We start from the raw sequence: 20,926 nt of genomic DNA, 5'->3' as shown, positions 1-20,926 counted from the left end.
TTCTACCCACTTCCAGTACATCATCTTTCATTCCGCCACACACCACAATTCCGACACCATTTCTTCCCTCTTTATTCGCTCCAGAGTAGAACAATTTATACCCGTCTCCTAGTTCCTTCGCCTTTTCCCCCCTTCCACCTTGTCTCCTGCACACATAAAATGTCCAACTTCCTCATCATGTCTGCCACCTCTCTTCCCCTTCCAGTCATGCTTCCAACATTCAACGTTCCCACTCGCAACTTTCTCTCCACTTGCTGGGCTCGCTTCTTTAACTGCACCTGCCCTTGATGCGGTAGCCCTCGTCCACTTCTCGCAGCTGTAGGGCGATATGGCTGTGCATCGCTTAACGGGCATGCCCTAGCCCTTATATCACTTTCTTTTAGACTCATCTGATCATAGCTAGAGCTGACAGTGAGTTTTACAGCCGGATGTCCTTCCTGGCGTCAACCCTCACCATTTATCCGGGCTTGGGACCGGCACCTATTGGAGCTAGCATGCCCCATTTGGTGGGTGCAATAGGCAAAATGACATAGCAAGATAGGAAAGAATCACCCCAGCCCTCAAATACTCCAGTAGCATTGGGGGTAAGGAGCAAGAAGGAGAGAGAACCAGCCTACAGATAATATAACAGATGTATATTACATGAAGTAAGGCATGGTCCAGCATCAGGTACCTCGGGTTTGCCATGCCCGTACTCACTAAAGTGAGCCCATGAGGGCTCATTTCACTTATTTACACATTCTAGTAATTTAAATATACCACCAGAATATATAATATCTCTCAGTTATTGGTTTCTAATATATCCCGAAACAAACACGTTCATTTTACCTCCTCTATACAGTTCAAGCTTCAAATGAAGCATGACATAAATTTGACTTGCCTACCAATACATAAACAGGAAGTATAAGACAAATTTTTATTTTTCAAGGTCAAGTATAGAATGAGACCATTTATGAGACAATAGATTTCAAAGAAACCAAGTTAGGTAATTTCTCTTTCAAGTAAACAAGTATATTTCATGTGTTCATGTCATGATTTGAAATATCAGTGCCTGTAATTTATTTCTTGAAGCATTGAAAAAATATGTTGCTCTTTTCTGTCTTCAAAGCTTTCAGTGAACTTTTTAACTTTGAAAAGTGAATGTAGCATAGAACATGAGCTAGTAAGTAAGGTACATGATAAAAGAAGAAGAAAAAAAACTTTTGGGTAAGAAACTGAAATCCATAGTATGTTGCATGCATACACATTGCCTTCCAAAATCACCTCCCTTCCACAATCACTTTTCAATTTTTTTTTTTTCCACAGCTTGATCAAAAGTATAATGTAAGTCTTCAAAAATAAATGTTTGCACCAGGTAAGTTGATATACTAACCATGATTTAATCCCTTCACGTGGAGGGAAAGGAAAAGCATTGTCATAATCTTTAACATTTGTGCTTTCTTTGGTCTTGGAGAGTAAAGTGATTTCCATTACATCATTTAACTTTGTGTTTTGCACATCATACTTAAAAGACATTTCATGACTAATGACCGAATTACTCAAAAAGTTTGCATCTTCTGCAGTTTTTTTCAAATGTTAGTATATACATTTTTCTTTGTGAGTTTACCTTCCCTATTCAAATTCTTCCATACTGTTTTCTTATGTGTAAATTTTAATTTAAAAAAATGGACAATTTTAAAATGAATATTTACTTAACTCCTACTGTTGGTCTGGTGCTAAATCATGATTGTTTTGCCTAAGATCTCTACCATTTTCACATTTTTCTCAGTTTTTATTGTTACCAGATAGATACTAGGTTGGTCTTTTTTCTTCTTTTTTGAGAAAATCATTTGTATAATGTTTAAATATTCAAGAATATTTAAACTCTTGTGCTCTCTTGATAGGGTGGCACCCCCATATGCCATTACAATTACTACATTTCTTTGTCAATTTTGTTGAAATTGTATTTACATGTTGCATAATATAGCTTTTGCCATGATCGTGGTGCATATTCTTTTCTATAAAGTGCCATATAACTCAACTAAGAAAATTTAATGAAGCAATTTTTGGTATCACTTTTAAAGAGTTTAAGAATAATTAGCATTCATTCCACTTACGGATAGGGTTTCTATTAATAGTAGCTTCCCAGTAGTAGTCTTTTTGTTTAATTGCCACACTTCATATTAGTCTGATATTGTTGGAAAGTGTTTCTATCTAGTACTGTATAAAATAATTTGTAAAACAAATTTCATTTTGAATGAATATTGAATTATTTTTCTAAAAGGATAATTTTTTTTAAAAAAAAAAAAAATCTTTATTGTATAAACCATGCGAAGGCTTCTTTTTGTAATGAATAGTGAAGCTCTGTTTTACCCTATGCATTCTATTTAAATGTTGATAGGCCAACCACTAATATACCGATTTATTAATGAAACATTTTATTAATATTATAGGTATACATACATCTAGAAAAATCAGTTATTGAAGAATGCAAAATTGAAGGAATTTTTCTATATATCTTCATCTTAATAAATCTTTTTTTTTAAATGATTCTTTCAGAATGGTGAACAGAATTATACAGAAGTGCAAGTTAGTCCTGAATTTCATAATGATATAAAACCATTCCTACAAGAATCAGAAATTAAACAAGAATACAGTAAGTTTTTCATCATCCATCTTCTTTAGTCTCTAGCTTTGATACAATATAAGTGATGCATAAATATTTAGCATTCTAAAATAATTCAAAATTCATCTTCAAAATAAAATCTTCAATCTGTTTGGATCAATATGTTTATTTATACCTTATTTACTCAAATATAACTCTCCATCACGTATATCTTGTATATCTTGCACCAATAATTTTACTTTGCGAAAAAAGAAATTAAAAAGTTTTGCATATACCTCACACACAAAAAAAAGTTTAAACTTTAAGAAACAGATAGTGAATGTTGTTATGGCAGTTTCAGATATTTTGGAATTCAGTTAAAGAGAATTAAAATTAGTGCATTTTTGATCAGTGCATAATTTTTTTTCGATACCCAGATTTGATTAGTGTGCCTATATACATCTTAAAAATAAATGTTACAGATTTAAAAAATTTTCTATCTATACATTTTTATGGCTAACTATTTTAAAAAATCACTCACCAGAATGAAATAATTTAGTTACCAATTTAAAACATTTTACAAAGTTATTTTTAATGGCATACTATACTACTTCCATGTACACTATGTTCCAAATTTTTACCACCAAAATTTATGTCATCTGCTTGGTACGCTCACAGATTCGAGACCCTTCGACACTTCTGCACATGTTACAAAGAGGAGAATCCATTCCAATAATACGGTAATCAATCTGTCTTCTGGGATGAGTTGTTTATTATTACACGTCGGAAAATTAACTTCTCTTTTATGATCATTGTAGTTTTTAAAGTGGTAACTGTTTTGCTTGTATAACAGTTGGAAAATTTTATCTATAAAGCACGTGATTTTGCGTGTTGGCGATCAATTCGTACTTCCTTCATTTCTTTCTCCCCTTCAATGATAATGTCCAAGAGTTAATTAAATCTCATTCTGAAGAACTGAGTGATTCTGACCTGCTAAATTTAGATGCACAGTGGGAAGATCCTGAAGAATATGAAGAAAATTTAACCAATGATAGTCAACCAAAAGAGATTTCACAGAAACAATTTGAAAATATTTTTCGTACAATCGAAGTTTTTAAGCAGCAATGCTTAGAGGCTGACCCTGATGAAGAGAGAGAGAAGCAGTAAAATTTGAAGAAGAGTAGAAGAGGCAATAGGGCCATACCGTCGGTTGTATGAAAAAAAAGAAACAAAATACCCGCCAAACTACGTTAGCTCAATTCTTAGTTAAGAAGTAGAATAATAAAATTTATATTCTGAATATGTTTCATTGTCTTTCAACTTCATGGTTTTCCTTTACTAGGCCCTGAGACATATCTTTTATTAATTATTGTATTAAAAAATTAAGAGACAAGGATGTACATTATCCCCTATGTTATTCATTATCTATATGGATCACATCATGAAGGAAAATGGTATTAAACATGATATCAAAATTGGAGATGTTAATGTAAGCTCTATGCTTTATGCAGATGATGATATACGTCTAAATAAATCCGCTACAAGTCTGCAAGATTCTCTGACTAAATTGAATAGCTGTTGTAATAGATATGGTATGAAGGTCAGCAATAAAAAGACAAAGACAATGAAAATAGGCAGAATCATTGAAAATGTCAACTGTGTTGTGAATGGAGAACCTGTGGAACAAGTAAAACATTTCGGCTATTTAGGCACGCTTTTTACTGAAGATGGTAAATTAAATATAGAAATAGACAACAGAATCAGCAAAGCTGGTATGGTGGGAAGTCAACTGAATAAATTCATATGGAATAAGAGAGAAATTACTCGGAACACTAAATTAACTGTATACAAGACAGTGTTCAAACCAGTTTTAACTTATGGATCTGAGAGCTGGGTCAGAAGTAAAACACTTGATCAAAGACTAGAGACCACAGATATGAGAGTCCTGAGAAAGATTATAGGCATGAACAGATGGCATCAATGGCAATATCATATTAAAAACGAGGATATTATGAAAGAACTTGACACTGTCAGCATCCAGGAATGTGTTAGCAGAGCTAATCTCGGGTGTTTTGGTCACTTAAACAGAATGGGCGAGGAATGATTAGCAAAACAAGTGTTCTCTGCCAGGTTGGCAGCAAAACGACCCAGAGGAAGACCAAGATATAGGTGGATTGATACAGTACAAAGTGCCTTAGACGATAAAAATATAAGATCTGATAATGTTGGAGTCTTGACAAGTAACAGACTGATTTGGAGGAAAATTGTAGATAGGAAATTAATAATGATGTAATTTTTTTTCATGTAGTACTATCATATCCTGTACACCCCTTGAGGGTACATGGCAGGAATTTGATGATGATGATGAGGTTCAAAAAAGAAATTTGAGGAACGAATTATCCATTTTCCCATAAGTTATTATATTCGATTAGTGCGTTCTTGATTAATGCACCTGTTTTAAAGAACGCATTAGGTACACTAATCGAGGGATTGCTGTACTGTACCAATCATATGCATATCTTCATGGTTGCGCTATTTCTACTCGCCTACCTTTGATGTCCGTTTCACACTCTGCTTTCACTTCTCATTAATCATTCATGAAGAATTGTATATTATATAAGGAAAAAAATATATGTATGATATTCAAAAATAGATAAATATTTACTCTAAATAACTGCTCAGTTTAGTGGTAAAAAGGAAAAAAATTACTCTGTTTCAAATATATTTCAGATCTCACTTAAAATGATATGTAATTATTGACACAACAGCACTGTTAGTGTATAACTGTATAACTGCTTTGACATAGACTTGGGAAATATTATTATTATTATTATTATTATTATTCAGGCCTATTGAGTCAAGAGACTCATCGTGGGAGGTCCTTCCTAGGAAACACAAAGTCTATCATAGAACTCATTTACTGTTCTTACTCTCACCACTCTATCAGGCAGTGTATTCCATGGTTCCACCACTCTCCACGCAAAGAAACCACCCCTCACCCTCTTGCTCACAGCTTCTTTTCATACTTTCCAGGAATGGCCCCTTGTCATTGCTCCTTCCCACTGCTCCACCAAGTGAAAGAACTCCTCAGTGTCCAACCTGTAACTGCCTGAAGAGTTTCAACAGTTTAAAAGTCTCGATCATATCACCTCTCCTTCTCCTATCCACCAAACTCTGCATTCCACATTCCCTCAGCCAATCCTCATAATTAACATTGTACACTCTCCTGAAACCATCTTTGTTATCTGCTTCTGCTCCCTTTCCACAGTTAATTTATCCACTTCAAATCCTGGGGACCAAATTTGAGAACAGTAGTCTAAGTGTGGTCTGATCAGGGTCTTATACAACGGAATGATAACTCTTCTATCTCTGCAGGTCAGTGTCCTTCTCAGTATTGGAGCAATCCTCTGGGCTACTTTCACCACCTTTGCAATATGACCCCTGAATTTTAGTTTTCTATCAATCATCAACCCCAGATCTCTTGTCTCCCCTACTTCCTCCAGTATAGCTCCTCCAATCGAGTATGCAGCCTCCCATCGATGCATCCCAGACTTCAAGACTTTGCTGCATTACACTGACACCCCCGATTCATTTGCCCATTTGTCTAGTTTATTCAAACCCTGCTACTTCTATTCCTGTTATTATATCATCTTCATTCATCCACATCTCAGTGATCCCGATAATCTTTGGCCAGGCTGATGCTATCAGCCCCCACCAATTCATCTCCTTTATTCCAGATACTCCTGGAATTAGTATAAAGCATAAAAATGTCACTGCTTCTATACTTATCATTATCCCCTCCAGACCCCACTGTACTCAGTGTTACCTGATGTCGTCCCCCTTCCCCCAAGCACCCATTCCCACAAGAGGCCACCCCTGCTACCATCCACCCTGGGAACTCTAGTTTCCCTGTGACACACCGACTCGTTCAGAAAACAGCAATCTCTCCAGATGTTTACGTTCTTCCTCATTCATATGTCTTGCATTCATCTCTTCCATTTGCTTACTCTCATCTCATTCCCGAGACATTCCACCCCCCCCCCCTCTTTCAACTCATCTCTCTCTCTCTGCAAGCAGTCTCTCACATACAGTTTCTTTCTGTCCTAAATACCCTTTAAGCATCCATATATTCCACTCTTCTCTTCTGACACATTCTGACTATTATGCTATTAATTATTACTGCTCTTCTGCTAAGCTCCTCATTATCATAACTGGTAACACACTATCTTTCCTCTCTGCATTTTCTTTTGTACAACCTCAAGCATGAATCTCAGATCTCTTGCCATTCTTTTTGCACTGCCTCTCAAGTTATTCATGCCCACCATCACAATCATCTCATCCACCCTTTCACCCCGCTTAATTGCCATATCCACACTTTCTGTCGTTCCTCCAGGTAAACACTCCTTTGGCATCCTATCTTGCACACCACGGATCATGAGTCTCCATACATCACACCTCTTACCACTCTGTTCCTTGATTGTTCACCTGCATCCCTCACTCTCTCTCCTCTAACCCTTTCTCTCAGTGTTCCCCTACTTACCTGCTGTCCTGGCATCACTCTATCCCTGGTTCCAGCACTCCCTCGCATTCTTCTCACTTCCTCTCTCTGACTGCTTCCATTCTATCTTTCCCATCTCTCTCTCTCTCATTCCCTCTCTTCTAATGTTTCTATTCTCTCCTCTTCTATCCTTCCCATACCTCTCCCTCATTCCCTCTCTTCTACTGTTTCTATTTTCTCTTCTATCATTCCCATAACTCTTTCTCACTCCTCCTGTGATTCGCCTTGCTTTCATCTCTTCCATTCGCCTACTCTCGTCTCATTCCTGAGACATTCCACCTCCTCTTTCAACTCATCTGTCTCTCTCTCTCTCTCTCTGCAAGTTACTCACTATTCATCCTCCCAATCAAGACCATCTCTGAAAACTTCACAATCACTCAAATCTTCCATACTCTCCACTCTTATTTGTTCATTCATATTTCGCTTGTCATTCTCACCTATCACACTACTTGTCTCATTATTACTGACACCTCCAGGGAGTCCAAAGACTCATCAAGTGAGGGCACCGACACTACAGCTCTCTATCTCCACCAACGCCATCTACTTCCCACCACGACTACTAGTATTTTTCACAGATAATCACAAACATCTATGCCCATGGCGGGATTCAAACCTGCAGCCTTTTGGCTGGAGAGCAGATACACTAATCACTCGGCCAACCAGGCTGACAATTGCAATTTAATTATTTTAGAAGTAATATGACATTTGCTCTATTAATTCTGTGCCACCATAGATAAATTCCAGATATGGATAAAATGAGAGAAGTGATTCATTAAAATTTGAATTGTGTAGTTAGTATAACTAAAAGGAAATTTCGTATGTGTCATTTCTATTTTTGCCATACGCTCACTACTGAGTTGCATATGTTGATAGTGATATAGTTACTGATTGAATTCATACCTTTTCTAATATATTTAATGCAATATAATTATCATCAAATCCAGATACTTACCATCAAGGGATATAAAAGATAGAATGATGGTACTACATGATTAAATTTGCATTATTATTAGTTTCATATCAACAGTTTTCTTCCAGATTAATGTTACTTGTCAGGTGTCCAATATTCTCAGATCTTGTATTTCACCCTCCGAGGCATCGAACCACCTAGATATTGGTCTTTCTCTTAGTCTTTTTTTTTTTCAGCCATCCTGGTATCAGGAGTGCTTAAGGGTCAAAGCTATATAACTGAGAGGAGACCTCCACATAGCCTTTAAAGGAATGCAGAGAACCGAACAGGGCTTCTGACCTAATATCCAATCCTCACCTTCCCGCGGTGTACCCTGTTGGGTATCTACCTGGATACTGAACGAATGAGGATGGGCTGGCAATTTGGGATTTAGCTGACCAAATTGCATTCTTATTGGCTTAAACCTATATACAAAATTATGGTACAAACATGACAAAATTTCATGTCTGCTGGGGCATCGCCCAGTTTAACAAGGCCCCCATTGTTTTCGCACAGGGAACCAGGGCGAACAGCGAAAAGTCAGCTACTGGAACAAATCTGAAAACAAAGCCCAACTCAACATCACCAGAGTTAAAGATCAATACCATTAACATAAGAAGCCTGAATGGTGAAGAAATGGAACTGGCTGAGGAGTTAGATAAGTACCAGATCGACATAATAGGGGTGACTGAAACAAAAAAGACAAAAACTGGTGAGATCTTTCTGAGCAATAAATACAAAATGTTATCTTTAGGTAATAACAATCAAGCAAAAGAAGGAGTAGCCATAGTATTCAACACAAAATACGAGGCTAATTTTCTTGAATGGCAGAATCTCAAGTAGAGTGATGTGGGCAAATATCAGAATGGGGAACTGGACAATGAGACTTATTTGTGCCTATGGTCCCATAGAAGGTTCTACTAAGGTAGAAATAGAGGAATTTTTTGATAATTTAGAAAAAGCAACTGACACAATGAAAAAGGGAAAGTTGGTCCTTGTTGGGGATCTATATAGCAGAGTAGGAAATGATTGTCAGACATAAAAATTTTTTTAGGAAAATTTGGAGAAAAGAGCAAAGCTAATAATAATGGCAAATACCTGTTGGATTTCTGCTCAGGTCATGGACTGGTTAATACTAACACCATGTTCGAACATTAAAATGTGCACATATTCACATGGAGAGAAGAGGCAAGGAATAAGAAAAGTCTCATTGACTATGTTATTGTTGATAGTGATGTTTTCTCCCTGGTGCAGGACACCAGAGTGTACAGAGGATTTGAAATTGGAAGTGATCACTATTTAGTCTTGAGCACGATAAAACTGAATTTCATATTGAAAAGAATAATATTAAGAAAGTTTTAAAGCGAATAAAAGTTGAGCAACTCTCAGGTGTGAACTGTAGACTAAAATACACAAAGCTTATTGAAGAAAAAAATGAAAGAGTTTGAGAATAGGAATCAAACCTTGGAGATTCAGTGGCAAGCCTTGAAGAAAGCCCCTGATTGATTCAGCCAGAGAGGCATGTGGTGAAGTTCTCTGCAAGGATAGAAAAATTAGACCTCCGTGGTGGACACAGGAAGTTAAAGAGGAAGTGAAGGAAAAGAAGAAAGCATATCAAAAGTTCCTGGCAAATAAGTCAGCTTGTGCTCTTAGAGAATACAGAGACAAATGCAAGAATGCTAAACACTGTGTAAAACTAGCTAAACAAAAGTCATGGGAGGACTTTGGCAAGAATATAGAAAATAAATATCAAGAAGGTGAAGGTAGCAAAATATTCTGATGGTTGTTGAAGAAGCTTAGAAATGGAGGAAAGAGTGCTGCAAAAAGAGTTAGAGATGATAAAGGTGACATGAAAACGGGAGAAAAAGATATCCTTGAAGTATGGAGTAATTACTTCGAAAAACTACTAAATGAAACAAGCAGTGATGATATCACAGTGGTAAAAAACACTGACCAGGCATGCAGTCAGGAATACATATCCATACTTGAAGTAGAAAAAGCCATCAAAGGCTTGAAATGTGGAAAGGCAGCAGGAGTAGATGATATTCGACCAGAAATGCTGAAGTAGTATGGTGGTATAGAAGTCTTACAGTGGCTGCACTGCATAGTTCAAAAGGCCTGGACAGATGGGAAAATTCCCGATGATTGGAGTAGAGCTCTCATAGTACCCATACATAAAAAGGGAAATAAAACTGAATGTGAGAATTACAGAGGTATTTCCCTACTGAGTGTTCCTGGCAAGATCTATGCAAGTATACTTGAGAAATGGTTGAGAAGAATTGTGGAAGGAAAGCTTGGTGAAGAACAAGCTGGATTCAGGCCAAATAGAGGCTGTCAGGATCAGATCTTCACTTTACGACAAATAGTTGAGAAAGCATGGGAATATAACAAAGATATGTATTTAATTTTTGTAAATCTGGAAAAGGCATATGATAAGGTGCCAAGAGAGAAGCTATTCAATATGCTACAGTTATATGGTGTTAATGGGGCATTATATCAAGCAATACTTAGTCTTTATTTGAGTTGTAAGTCAGCATTTAGAATAGAAGGAAGTACAGGAAGATGGTTTAATGTTAAATCTGGTGTGAGACAAGGATGTACATTATCCCCTCTGTTATTCATTATCTATATGGATCACATTATGAAGGAAAGTGGTATTAAAAATGATATCAGAATTGGAGATGTTAATGTAAGCTCTTTGCTTTATGTGGACGATGTTATATTTCTAAATATATCCGCTACAAGTTTGCAAGATTCTTTAACTAAATTGAATAACTGTTGTAATAGATATGGTATGAAGGTCAGCAATAAAAAGAGAAAGACAATGAAAATAGGCAGAATCGTTGAAAATGTCAACTGCATTGTGAACGGAGAACCTGTGGAACAAGTAAAACATTTCAGCTACTTAGGCACGATTTTTAGTGAAGATGGTAAATTAAATATGGAAATAGATAACAGAATCATCAACGCTGGTATGGTAGGAAGCTAATTGAATAAATTCATATGCAATAAGAGAGAAATTATTCCGAACACTAAATTAGCTGTATACAGACAGTGTTCAAACCAGTTTTAACTTATGGATCTGAGAGCTGGTAAGAAGTAAAACACTTGACCAAAGATTAGAGACCGCAGACATGAGAGTCCTAAGAAAGATTAGAGGCATGAACAGATGGCATCAATGGCAATATCATATAAAAAACGACGATATTAGTAGGGCTGCATTTATACTTTTGGAGGCCTCAAAAATAAGCATTTTTTTAGTTTATTGAAATAAAAGTCAAGATTTCCATAATAACTCATTTTAATAACACAATACAACATTGGTATACATATATTTGCTTTTAAAAAAGTATAAAAATAAATCAGTTCAAATTTAAATAAAAAAATTAATAACTAAGTTTTTTTTTTCTGGCTCTGGTTTTAGCAAATATATCTATAATGTCATCATAATTAATCGAGTCCATTACATCTGATTCAATGCATAATAACGACAGGTCACTTGTTTCATTTTGGTGCAAGTTGCTTCTTAAATAATTTTTTATTTGTTTCAACACAGAAAACAAGCGTTCAGCACTTGCATTTGAAATAGGCATCGTCAAAAACATTTTTAAAATGTTTCTGAACACGATTGGAAAAGTAGACCTTAAACCATTGTATATAAATTTTTACATATTTTTAATCTTCCTTTATCATTATTAAAAATTGCTTAACTTCATCAGTAAATCTTTCTGGATCAATATCAGTACCATAAGTACCATAAAAATTTATTAATACTAGTCTTGTACTTGTCTTGATCTAAATCTTACTTCAAAAAAATGTCAAACATATCGAATATGTCGAAATAGCTTTTTTTCTTTCATTAATTTCCAAAATTAGCTTATCGCAAATGACATTAAAAGTGTTCACAGTGAAATTTTATTTCCTGTGTAATATAATCTCATTGTTGGATTGTGAAACTTCATCACTCATTTTTTTTCGTTTTTTAACTCTTTCCTTTTCATCTTTAAATTTTGTCTCATATGTTAATAAATTCGCTTCTTCATTTACAGCAAAACTGTTTCTTATATCTAAAATAAAACCAACTAAAAACTGTAACAAATTATTAGCTAAAAACAAATCCATGTCGGGATCTTGTAGAGATTTACTAGTAGCATGGATTCATTGTAAAATTTTGTCCCACATAACTGTTAAAATTGCTGTTTTTTCTGGTTTGTCAAAATGTTCAGCCAATGATGAGCTCTCCAATTTAGAAATAGGTTTTTCATTTCACTATCCATTTCTCCTCATGAAAAAATAGATTTTTCATGAGGGGAAATGGATAGTTCAAATAATGCGTCTTTAATTTGTTTATATCCATGTTTCAAAGCCAACATAGCGTCAGCTCTTGTGGACCACCTCATTTCACTTAGTGTTTTAACTGTTAAAGATTTTTTTCTACATGTTTAAGGAGTATACCCCATCTTCTTGTTGAAGATGAAAACTAATTATATACATTTTGAATAAAACAAAAATATTGCACTGCTTTCGGACAAGATTCAGCAGCATAGTTGCCAATTAAATTTAAGGAATGACTAGATCACGGTATATAATGTGCAGAGGGACTAAGTTTTTTCAGTCTAGCTTGTAAACCTGTATAGATATAATTCATATTGGCAACGTTATCATAGCTTTGCCCTCTGCACATTATTATATCCAAAGATAATTCTTCTAATTTTTTTAACACTGCCTCTTCTAAATATAATATAAGGAATTATGTTGTTGTAATACTGATTAACCCGATAAATGTTTCTCTAATTTCAGAATTTGCTACAACATACCCAACAAATATCATAGCTAATTGGTCATTATGGGCAATGACTTGCATTGAATGGAGTATTATTGCAAAATATGCAGCTTCCTTAATTTCTGGTCTTAATATTTCTCTTGTTTCTTTAGCTATTAATGCTATGAATTCATCACAAGTGTGGTAAGAAAGATAATTTGATCTGCCAGAACCACAGATGGAGTACATTTTCATGTGATGTTTGAAAAAATCATCAATATATATCGGATATATTGATGATGAATCCTATATATATATATATAGGATTAATTCAGTTCCAACTTTATCGTATAATTATTAAGATTTATTCAACTCCAGCTTTGATTTTTTGAAGTTGCAGTAATAAGCATAATAATTCCAGCTTTAGTTAAAATGTAGAGGCAATAAATAGTAACGATAACTTGCAATGCTCACTAGCATCCACTTTTTACTCGACATTTTATCCTAAAATAACTAGATTCTTGATGCTCAAAAAAAATGAACCGAAAAATCAATTTAATTTATAATTAATAATAAACTTGAAAATCAGATGCTCTGTTTATGTGATATAGAAACTGCTCTTACCCAACTAATTGATACAAATAGCAGCAGCATGCAGAAAAACCTCTGTTGTCTTAGGAACGTGTTTCAAAATGATTGCAAGTTCAATACTCAGCGATCTGGTCTTTCCTAACAGGATTCTGGGACATCACAGGGTGAAATATTCTTAAGAACGTTATGGATTAAACTGACCATATATTTAATCTCTCGATTAAACTGTCAAGTCACTCAGTGGTTGGTCAACACAAGTCAAACATTTACTAAGAGAAAATTTCCAGAGAAGGAGATTGGAATTTAGTAATATTGATAAGAACAATAGTCTAAAAGTCCAGGTAGTCCAGAAGCAAAAACCATCTGTGACAAAATGAAACTAGTTTATTTAAGTAAAAATACAACCAATTTATTAAGTATATCTTTATAGAGTTCATAATTAAAAGGACTCTAATAATAATAATAATAATAAATTTCTATAGATGTGTCTCATCTTGTTTTGGTATTATCAAGTTATTCTGAAGCATTATGAATTTTGCTGTTTAATTATTATGCTGCTAATATTTTTTCAAATGCAGCACTTTTTACAACAAAACTGGCTATTTAAATTAAGGGGATAAAAATCCCTTATTATTATGTATATTATTTCTGGGAAAACTCCCAGAAAAAACTCCCTTATTATTTTTTTTTTTTTTTTTATGTGACATAATCTTGCATATTTTTAGTTCTAGCTGTTCGCTTTTCGCTTCTTCCAATCTATTTGTCTCTAATTAGCCATTTGGTTTTTTATCTTAGTTATAAAACTGGCTATGTTGAATATATCTGTTCGCAAATATACTCAAAAACCCTTTGACCTAATAAAAAGATAGAATGCTGATGAAACTTCATCAGCATTTTTTATCTGTTAAAATGCAATTACCCCCCCCCCCAACATTAACGGATTATTGTCTTTATGTGCACTGTATTATTGTCCTACGATATTTGACCATTTTTTGCTGCTTTCACATGTGCGAAAATAAATAATCAAAATGTTTGTTTGCATTGGAAATAATATGTCAAATATTTATATTTTTTAAATAACATTTATTGAAATAAATATGACATTTTGCTGCAAAATAAGATTATATGGGTCGCACATTTCAATTTTAGCAATGTTTTTTTTTTTTTTTTAATGAACAACAAATGATGTTAAACTGCTTTACTCGGGGTTTCTGATTGTGAGTCTTTTAATATCAAAAATTTATATCCAATCGTATTTTATCAGAGCCTTTGTCTTTTGCTTAAAACTGCAACAGATTTTTTTTTTTTTTTTTTTTAGGATCCGCGTTACTATAATATCCAGTGTAACCACTGTAGATATGCTGAAAATATAATATGAAGGATATCTTATACGAAATAATTCAAAAGTTATGCATTTTGAAGATTTTCTACTGCATCTATCTCCCTTCTCCTCTCCTGGAACTCAATTACATAACTACTTTAAATTTCTACTGGTTTGAAAGCTTTCAGACAGTATTCAAAATCTGTTACTTCAGTTTATTGTTTTGGCAAAAAAATAAAATAAATAAAATAAAGCAATAATATTGTTGTGCTGTCGAAGCTTCTAATTCTGTACTATTTCTTTGCAATCTGAAATCAGTTGTTCAGCAGTGTGTTGAAATTTCAGTAGTGTTATTTATTTATTTATTTTTTAATTCTAAATATTACTCCATCTTCGAAATACTCCATAATAATTCTCTTAGCTGGAGGAAAAGCTAAACTTAGATTATTTTCACTGCTATTGAGAAAGACAAGAGAGAAAGTTTCCCCAGAAATCACACTAAATTGCCTAGCTGTAGTGCAGAATACATCAAGAATGTCTTTCGTTTTCCATTGTTGATTACAGACATCCTAACACAGAAATACTGACATATCTTTTATAGCTTATACAACAGTTATACCAAAATGATTTCTTAATTTATAGTGATTAGTTTCATTTTTATTATCGAAATATTATAAATAATTCCGTACAATTACCTTGAAAAAAAAAAAAAAAGATTTGAATTATTTGAAAGAAAAGGCGCATACGTATTACATAATCCTTTATGTTTTTTTAGGGGGAGAGAGGGGTTATAGACCTATTCCTTTCTGCTCGAGTAACAGTTCGAGTCCGTAAGCTAAAGAAAATTATTGAGAAAGTGAGAAACAAACACGTCCAGCAGACGCACTAAAAAGTCCCTAACAATAGTCGAATACACATAGAAATTTATTTTATTTTACTTTATTATTATATTTTTGACTTTTCTGATTGCTTTACAGATGTTCAAAACATTTTATTCTGATATTGCTTTTGTAGGATGAAACTGTTTTTTAAACATTCATTTACCCAATATTACATAATTTAATGATTTATACTTATCAGGAATAATATAAATGAAAAAATATACAAAAATTGCTAATTTATAATAATCACAAATTAATTTTGGTATCGGAATATTAAAAGTTCTCTGGTACAATTACTTTGGAAAAATAACGAATTCAAACAAAAAGAAAGTGCACATATGTTATCTAGCAGAATTTTGTGTGTGTGTGTGGTGATAATTTTGGGAAGGGAGAGTTAGCTATTAAAAGTGAATTAATTCTGTTATGAAAATTTTGGAAATAAAATTTCATTTTGACGCATGCACCTACACATGTTTCGAAAGATGAACTGTAGGGAAAATATTGCTACTTCAAAACAGCCGCATAATATCAAAATTAGCCGAAAATATGTACATAACAGTTGACTTCATAACTGCCGTTTATTTCGATTTGTAGTGAGTGATTAGGGGGAAACCAAGAAGGTTGAAATGCAAAAACCTACAGATCACATTATAAAAATTATGCATTACATGATATGATTCAAGATTTACGTATGATTCTCTATAAAGCAAAATTTAAAAGTGCAAACCTTTGCGCAATCTGTGAACTAACCTTCGAACTAAGATTATTAATAAAAAGAAAACTTAATTTGGAACAGATGGAGGCTGTATTCATTTTCAGATTCGGATTTTCATGGATTTATAAAATAATTGTTTGACGAAAATAATTAGCCAAAAAATTGATAGTGACATTGATCTTCCAAAGTGATACAAAATGAAGTGAAGAAAGTATGAAAGGATTTCTTATTTTGTGCTGGCATTAAAAACTATAATTATACGATAAAAACAAGCAGCAAAAAATGAATATAACTCATAGGTATTTAGTCTGATATAACTTAGATTCCGGTTACCGAGCAAACAGCAAGCAATTGCATTTCTTGCTATACGCAACTGAACGTATCTACTGTGTACACCAGGTAATCTAGTTAAGTGTTCGTTTCAGCGTGAAGGTTTATTTCTCCTTCTAATGAAAGAAAATCCATGTTCTTTCAACAGGTGGACAGAATATTATCCAGGTTTGCTGGACGTGTATATACATCCAGCAAAGAAATGGTACACTTACATACATGAATTTTATGGAATACAGGAGTTCCCGTTAGGAACTCCTGTATTTTGAGGAAGGAACAATGTATTTCAAATGGAAGCGGGAGGCCTCACAAATTTTTCAGCGGCCTCTAGTTTTTATATCATGAATTTAATATTTAAACATAAGTATTTTATTTTGCAACTATAACTACGCTGTTTTTTATTGTTCTTTGTGAGGAGTAAGATTTTAAAATGTGGCCCCCATAGAGAATGAGGCCCCCAGCTTGCGCCTAATGGTAAATGCGGCCCTGGATATTAGGAAAGAACTTGAAATTGTCGGCATCCAGGAATGCGTTAGCAGAGCTAATCTCAGGTTGTATGGTCACTTAAACAGAGACAAATGTAAGAAACAACAGAATTCTTTCCATTTACTTTCCATACACTGATTTCTGCTGTGCAGTACCTGATTAGGGAGTCAGTCTATTGCTTCAAGTCTCACTGACCATGTTACTGTTAATTGATAGCAATGTTTTCCCACTGGTTCAAGACACAATAGTGTATAGAAGATTTGAAATTGGAAGTGATCTCCATTTAGTTTTGAACAGGATAAAACTGAATTACATATTCAAAAGAAATATTTAGCAAAGTTTTAAAGTGAATCAAAGTTGGACAGCTTTCAGAGGTGAATGGTAGGCTAAAATATACAAACATTATGCAAGAAAAATGAAAGAGTGAAAAAAAAAACAAGAATAAATCTTGGAGATTCAGCAACAAACCATGAAAAAAACATTAACTGATTCAGCAAAAGAGACATATAATGGAATTGTCTACAAGGATAGAAAAATCCTGTAGACAATCCCATTTTAAGATTTTAAGAACTCCATGATGGACTTAGGAAGTTAAACAGGCAGTCAAGGAAAAGAAGAAAGCATATTGATAGTTCCTGGCAAGAACTTCAACTTGTGCTCTTAGAAAATATACAGAGACAAATGTAAGAAAGTGAAGCACTGTGTAAAACTAGCTAAACAAAAGTCATGGGAAGAATTTGGTAAGAATATAGAAAATAAATATCAGGAAGGTGGCAAAATATTCTGGGGCTATTAAAAAAACTTAGAAACTGAGGAAAGACTGCTGTAAAAAGAATCAGAGATGATAAAGGTCACAGAAAACACTGGAGATAAAGATAGCCTTGATGTATGGAGTAATTATTCAGAAAGATTGCTAAATGAAAGCAGCTTGATTCTAACAACTTGAAATGTGGAGGCAACACTGCATAATTCAGAAAGAACATGTCAGAGGGTTGAATTCTAGATGATTAGAGTAGATACATAGTTCCCATCTCTAAAAAGTGAAATAAAACTGAATGTGTGAATTACAGAGGTATTTCCCTACTGAATGTTCCCAGTAAGATTTATGCAAGTATACTTGAGAAATGACTAAGAAAATTGTGGAAAAGAGAAGAACAAGCTGGATTCAGGCCAAATAGAGATTGTCAGAATCAGAATTTCACTTTAAGACAAAACAGTTGAGAAAACATGGGAATATAACAAGGATCTGTATTTAAGTTTTGTAGATCTGGAAAAGGTATATGAGAAGGTGCCAAAAGAAAAGTTGTTCAAAACACTAGATTTATATAGTTCACATGGAACATTATATCGAGCAACAGTATGCAGTCTATATCTGAGTTGTAAATCAGTAGTTATTCATAATCTATGAATAACAAAATTTGAGATGTTAATCTCATCTCTTTATGCATATGGTGTTCAGAAAATTTCAGCTATTTAGGCACATTTAGTGATGTCAAATTAAATATGGAAATAGATAGCAGAATTAGTATAGCTGGTATGGTGGGAAGTCAACGGAATAAGAGGGAAATTTGGTCATAACACTGTTTACAGGCAGTATTTAAACTAATTTTAATTTATAGATCTGGGAGAGCTGGATTAGAAATAAAATACTTGATCAAAAACAGGAGACTATATACATGAGAGTTCTGAGAAAGATTATGGGTAGTGAACAGATGTCACCAATAGCAGTATCATATTGAAAATGAGGAAATTAGGAAGGAACTTGACACCGTTAGCATTCAGGAATGTGTTAGAAGAGCCAATCTCAGCACAAATTACTAATTTAACCACTGAGAATCCCAATAAAGCTGAGTTAATTAGGTCAGCTCATATCAAAATGAAAAACAATAAACAGAACAAGTATAGAAAGTAAATCTATTAGAAGAAGAAAGCATTAGAATGCTATATCAATCAATGGAGATATAGAATGGAAAACTTGAGTAAAGATAAATTCATAAAGTAGCCTCTGAAGTACATGGAGAGAAAATAAATTATTAAAAAGAAAATCATTAAAAATTTGGAACACAGATATAGAAAATGCAAGAAAAGAAAAACATATGGCATACAAATCGTTCCTTCGAAAACATACAAAAGAAACAGAAGAAATATTATTATTACGACACCTCCAGGGAGTCCAAAGACTTATCGAGGGAGGGCATATACTCTACAACTCTGTCTCCACCAATGGCATCTACCTCCCACCACCACCCACTAGTAATTTCTCAGACATCCATGCCAACGGCAGATTCGAACCCGCAGCCTTGCTGGAGAGAGGATACGCTTGGAACAGATTTATTAATAAAATAGAAGAAGACATAGCCTACAAAATATTAAGTAAATTAAACAACTAAGAAAGAGATACAGCACAAGTCAATATAATAAAAGAGAAAAAAATGGATAGAACATTATAAGAATTTATGGTTTGACCCAAATTTAATAACAGAAAATAATAATGAACAAATCAGTATTGATATAAAACCACTAAAATTCCCAGATCAGAAGAACTAAAAGAAGCAGTAAGGGTATCAAAAAATAGAAAATCAACTGGATTAGATGGTATAAATATGAGGGTGGTCTGTAAAGTTCTCAGCCTCGACCATAGATGGCAACACTATCAGCAATAAGTGAAAAGTTGATAGAATGTGGCTTAATACTAGGATTACTTTAGAAAAATTTCCATGTGAACAGAATCTTTTCATCACTAGTAACACACACAACACATGCTTTGACTGTTTGTGTATTATGTTGCTACTTTTTTTATGTTAGCTTGTAATCTTGGTTTCACTGAAAGTGGATTGACTGATTCTTTTGAAATATCTGATTTTTAAATATAAATAAATATTTTATTGTGTTTGTTTCCAGTATATATCAACTTTATTAATAAAGTACTGCTTATGCCTGAAAAAACAAGACAGCCATTTTTGTTATAAAAAATGTGTAATTTCAAGAATTGGGAAATTTAAAAAAAATATACAGTATATTTGAAATAGGAATCAGACATATTTGATGGGAAAATTAATTTTACTGTATAGCCGCCCACTTGCTTATTTGATTTATTTTTATTTTTTTTAGCATAAAGGTGTAAAGACTAGCAGATGCTTTTGTTAGGAAGTTATCAAATTTTTGTGACCAGCTACTAGCCATTCATTTATGTGAAACGTAACAGTGTAGCCTTAAACAACATTCATCATAAAGAAGCAGTGTCTGATGTAAGGAAGACAGTAACAATTAAATATGTAAATATCAAAGCCATATTTTCTGTATTTAAAACCATTTAAAATGTATAGATTTAACTCCCCTAACAAAAAAACAGATTTCAATGTTACAGCCATTATTATTAGTTTGACATAATATTTTGGCAGTTGTATTTTTGTATTTTTATCTGCAAAGTTTGAATGCATTCGAAATATTCTGGTCAAATAAACACTACTGTAATAAAAGCAGGTTTTCATACGCTCTTTTTTTTGTGTGTGTGTGTGTGTTTCAAATTTCTAATTGTAATTTTATCATCCTATAAGCATAAATTTAATGTAATAAAAATTACACATCAAGCTATAACCTCCATTGCTGTAACTTTAGTACTCAAAAATCGTGAAGACCTCCCAACAGAACCACTTGAGGACCCATAAACTATTAGTGACCAGCAGTTTTGATTTCTAAACTCATCTACATCTGATCTAGCTTTCACCATCAACCTTTGGACATAAACC

The 20,926-nt window shown here is 33.7% G+C and overlaps 1 protein-coding gene across 1 annotated transcript in view; it reads left to right on the top strand.

The window, feature by feature from the left end:
- LOC150092873 (KRAB domain-containing protein 2-like) overlaps window positions 1-20,631 on the top strand; it is a 105,004-nt gene extending 84,373 nt beyond the window's left edge. Inside the window, exons 3-4 of the mRNA XM_090414611.1 lie at window positions 2,539-2,635; window positions 20,289-20,631. Coding sequence (XP_090270737.1) covers window positions 2,539-2,635; window positions 20,289-20,293 — 102 coding nt within the window. The 3' untranslated portion in view covers window positions 20,294-20,631. The remainder of the gene's footprint in view (window positions 1-2,538; window positions 2,636-20,288) is intronic.
- Window positions 20,632-20,926: the final 295 nt, after the last annotated feature.

This window comes from Typopeltis vanoorti, chromosome 25, assembly GCF_054136105.1.
Source record: "Typopeltis vanoorti isolate ZY-2024b chromosome 25, IOZ_Tvanoo_1.0, whole genome shotgun sequence".
Taxonomy (NCBI): domain Eukaryota; kingdom Metazoa; phylum Arthropoda; class Arachnida; order Uropygi; family Thelyphonidae; genus Typopeltis; species Typopeltis vanoorti.
This window is presented reverse-complemented; position numbering and strand designations above follow the sequence as displayed.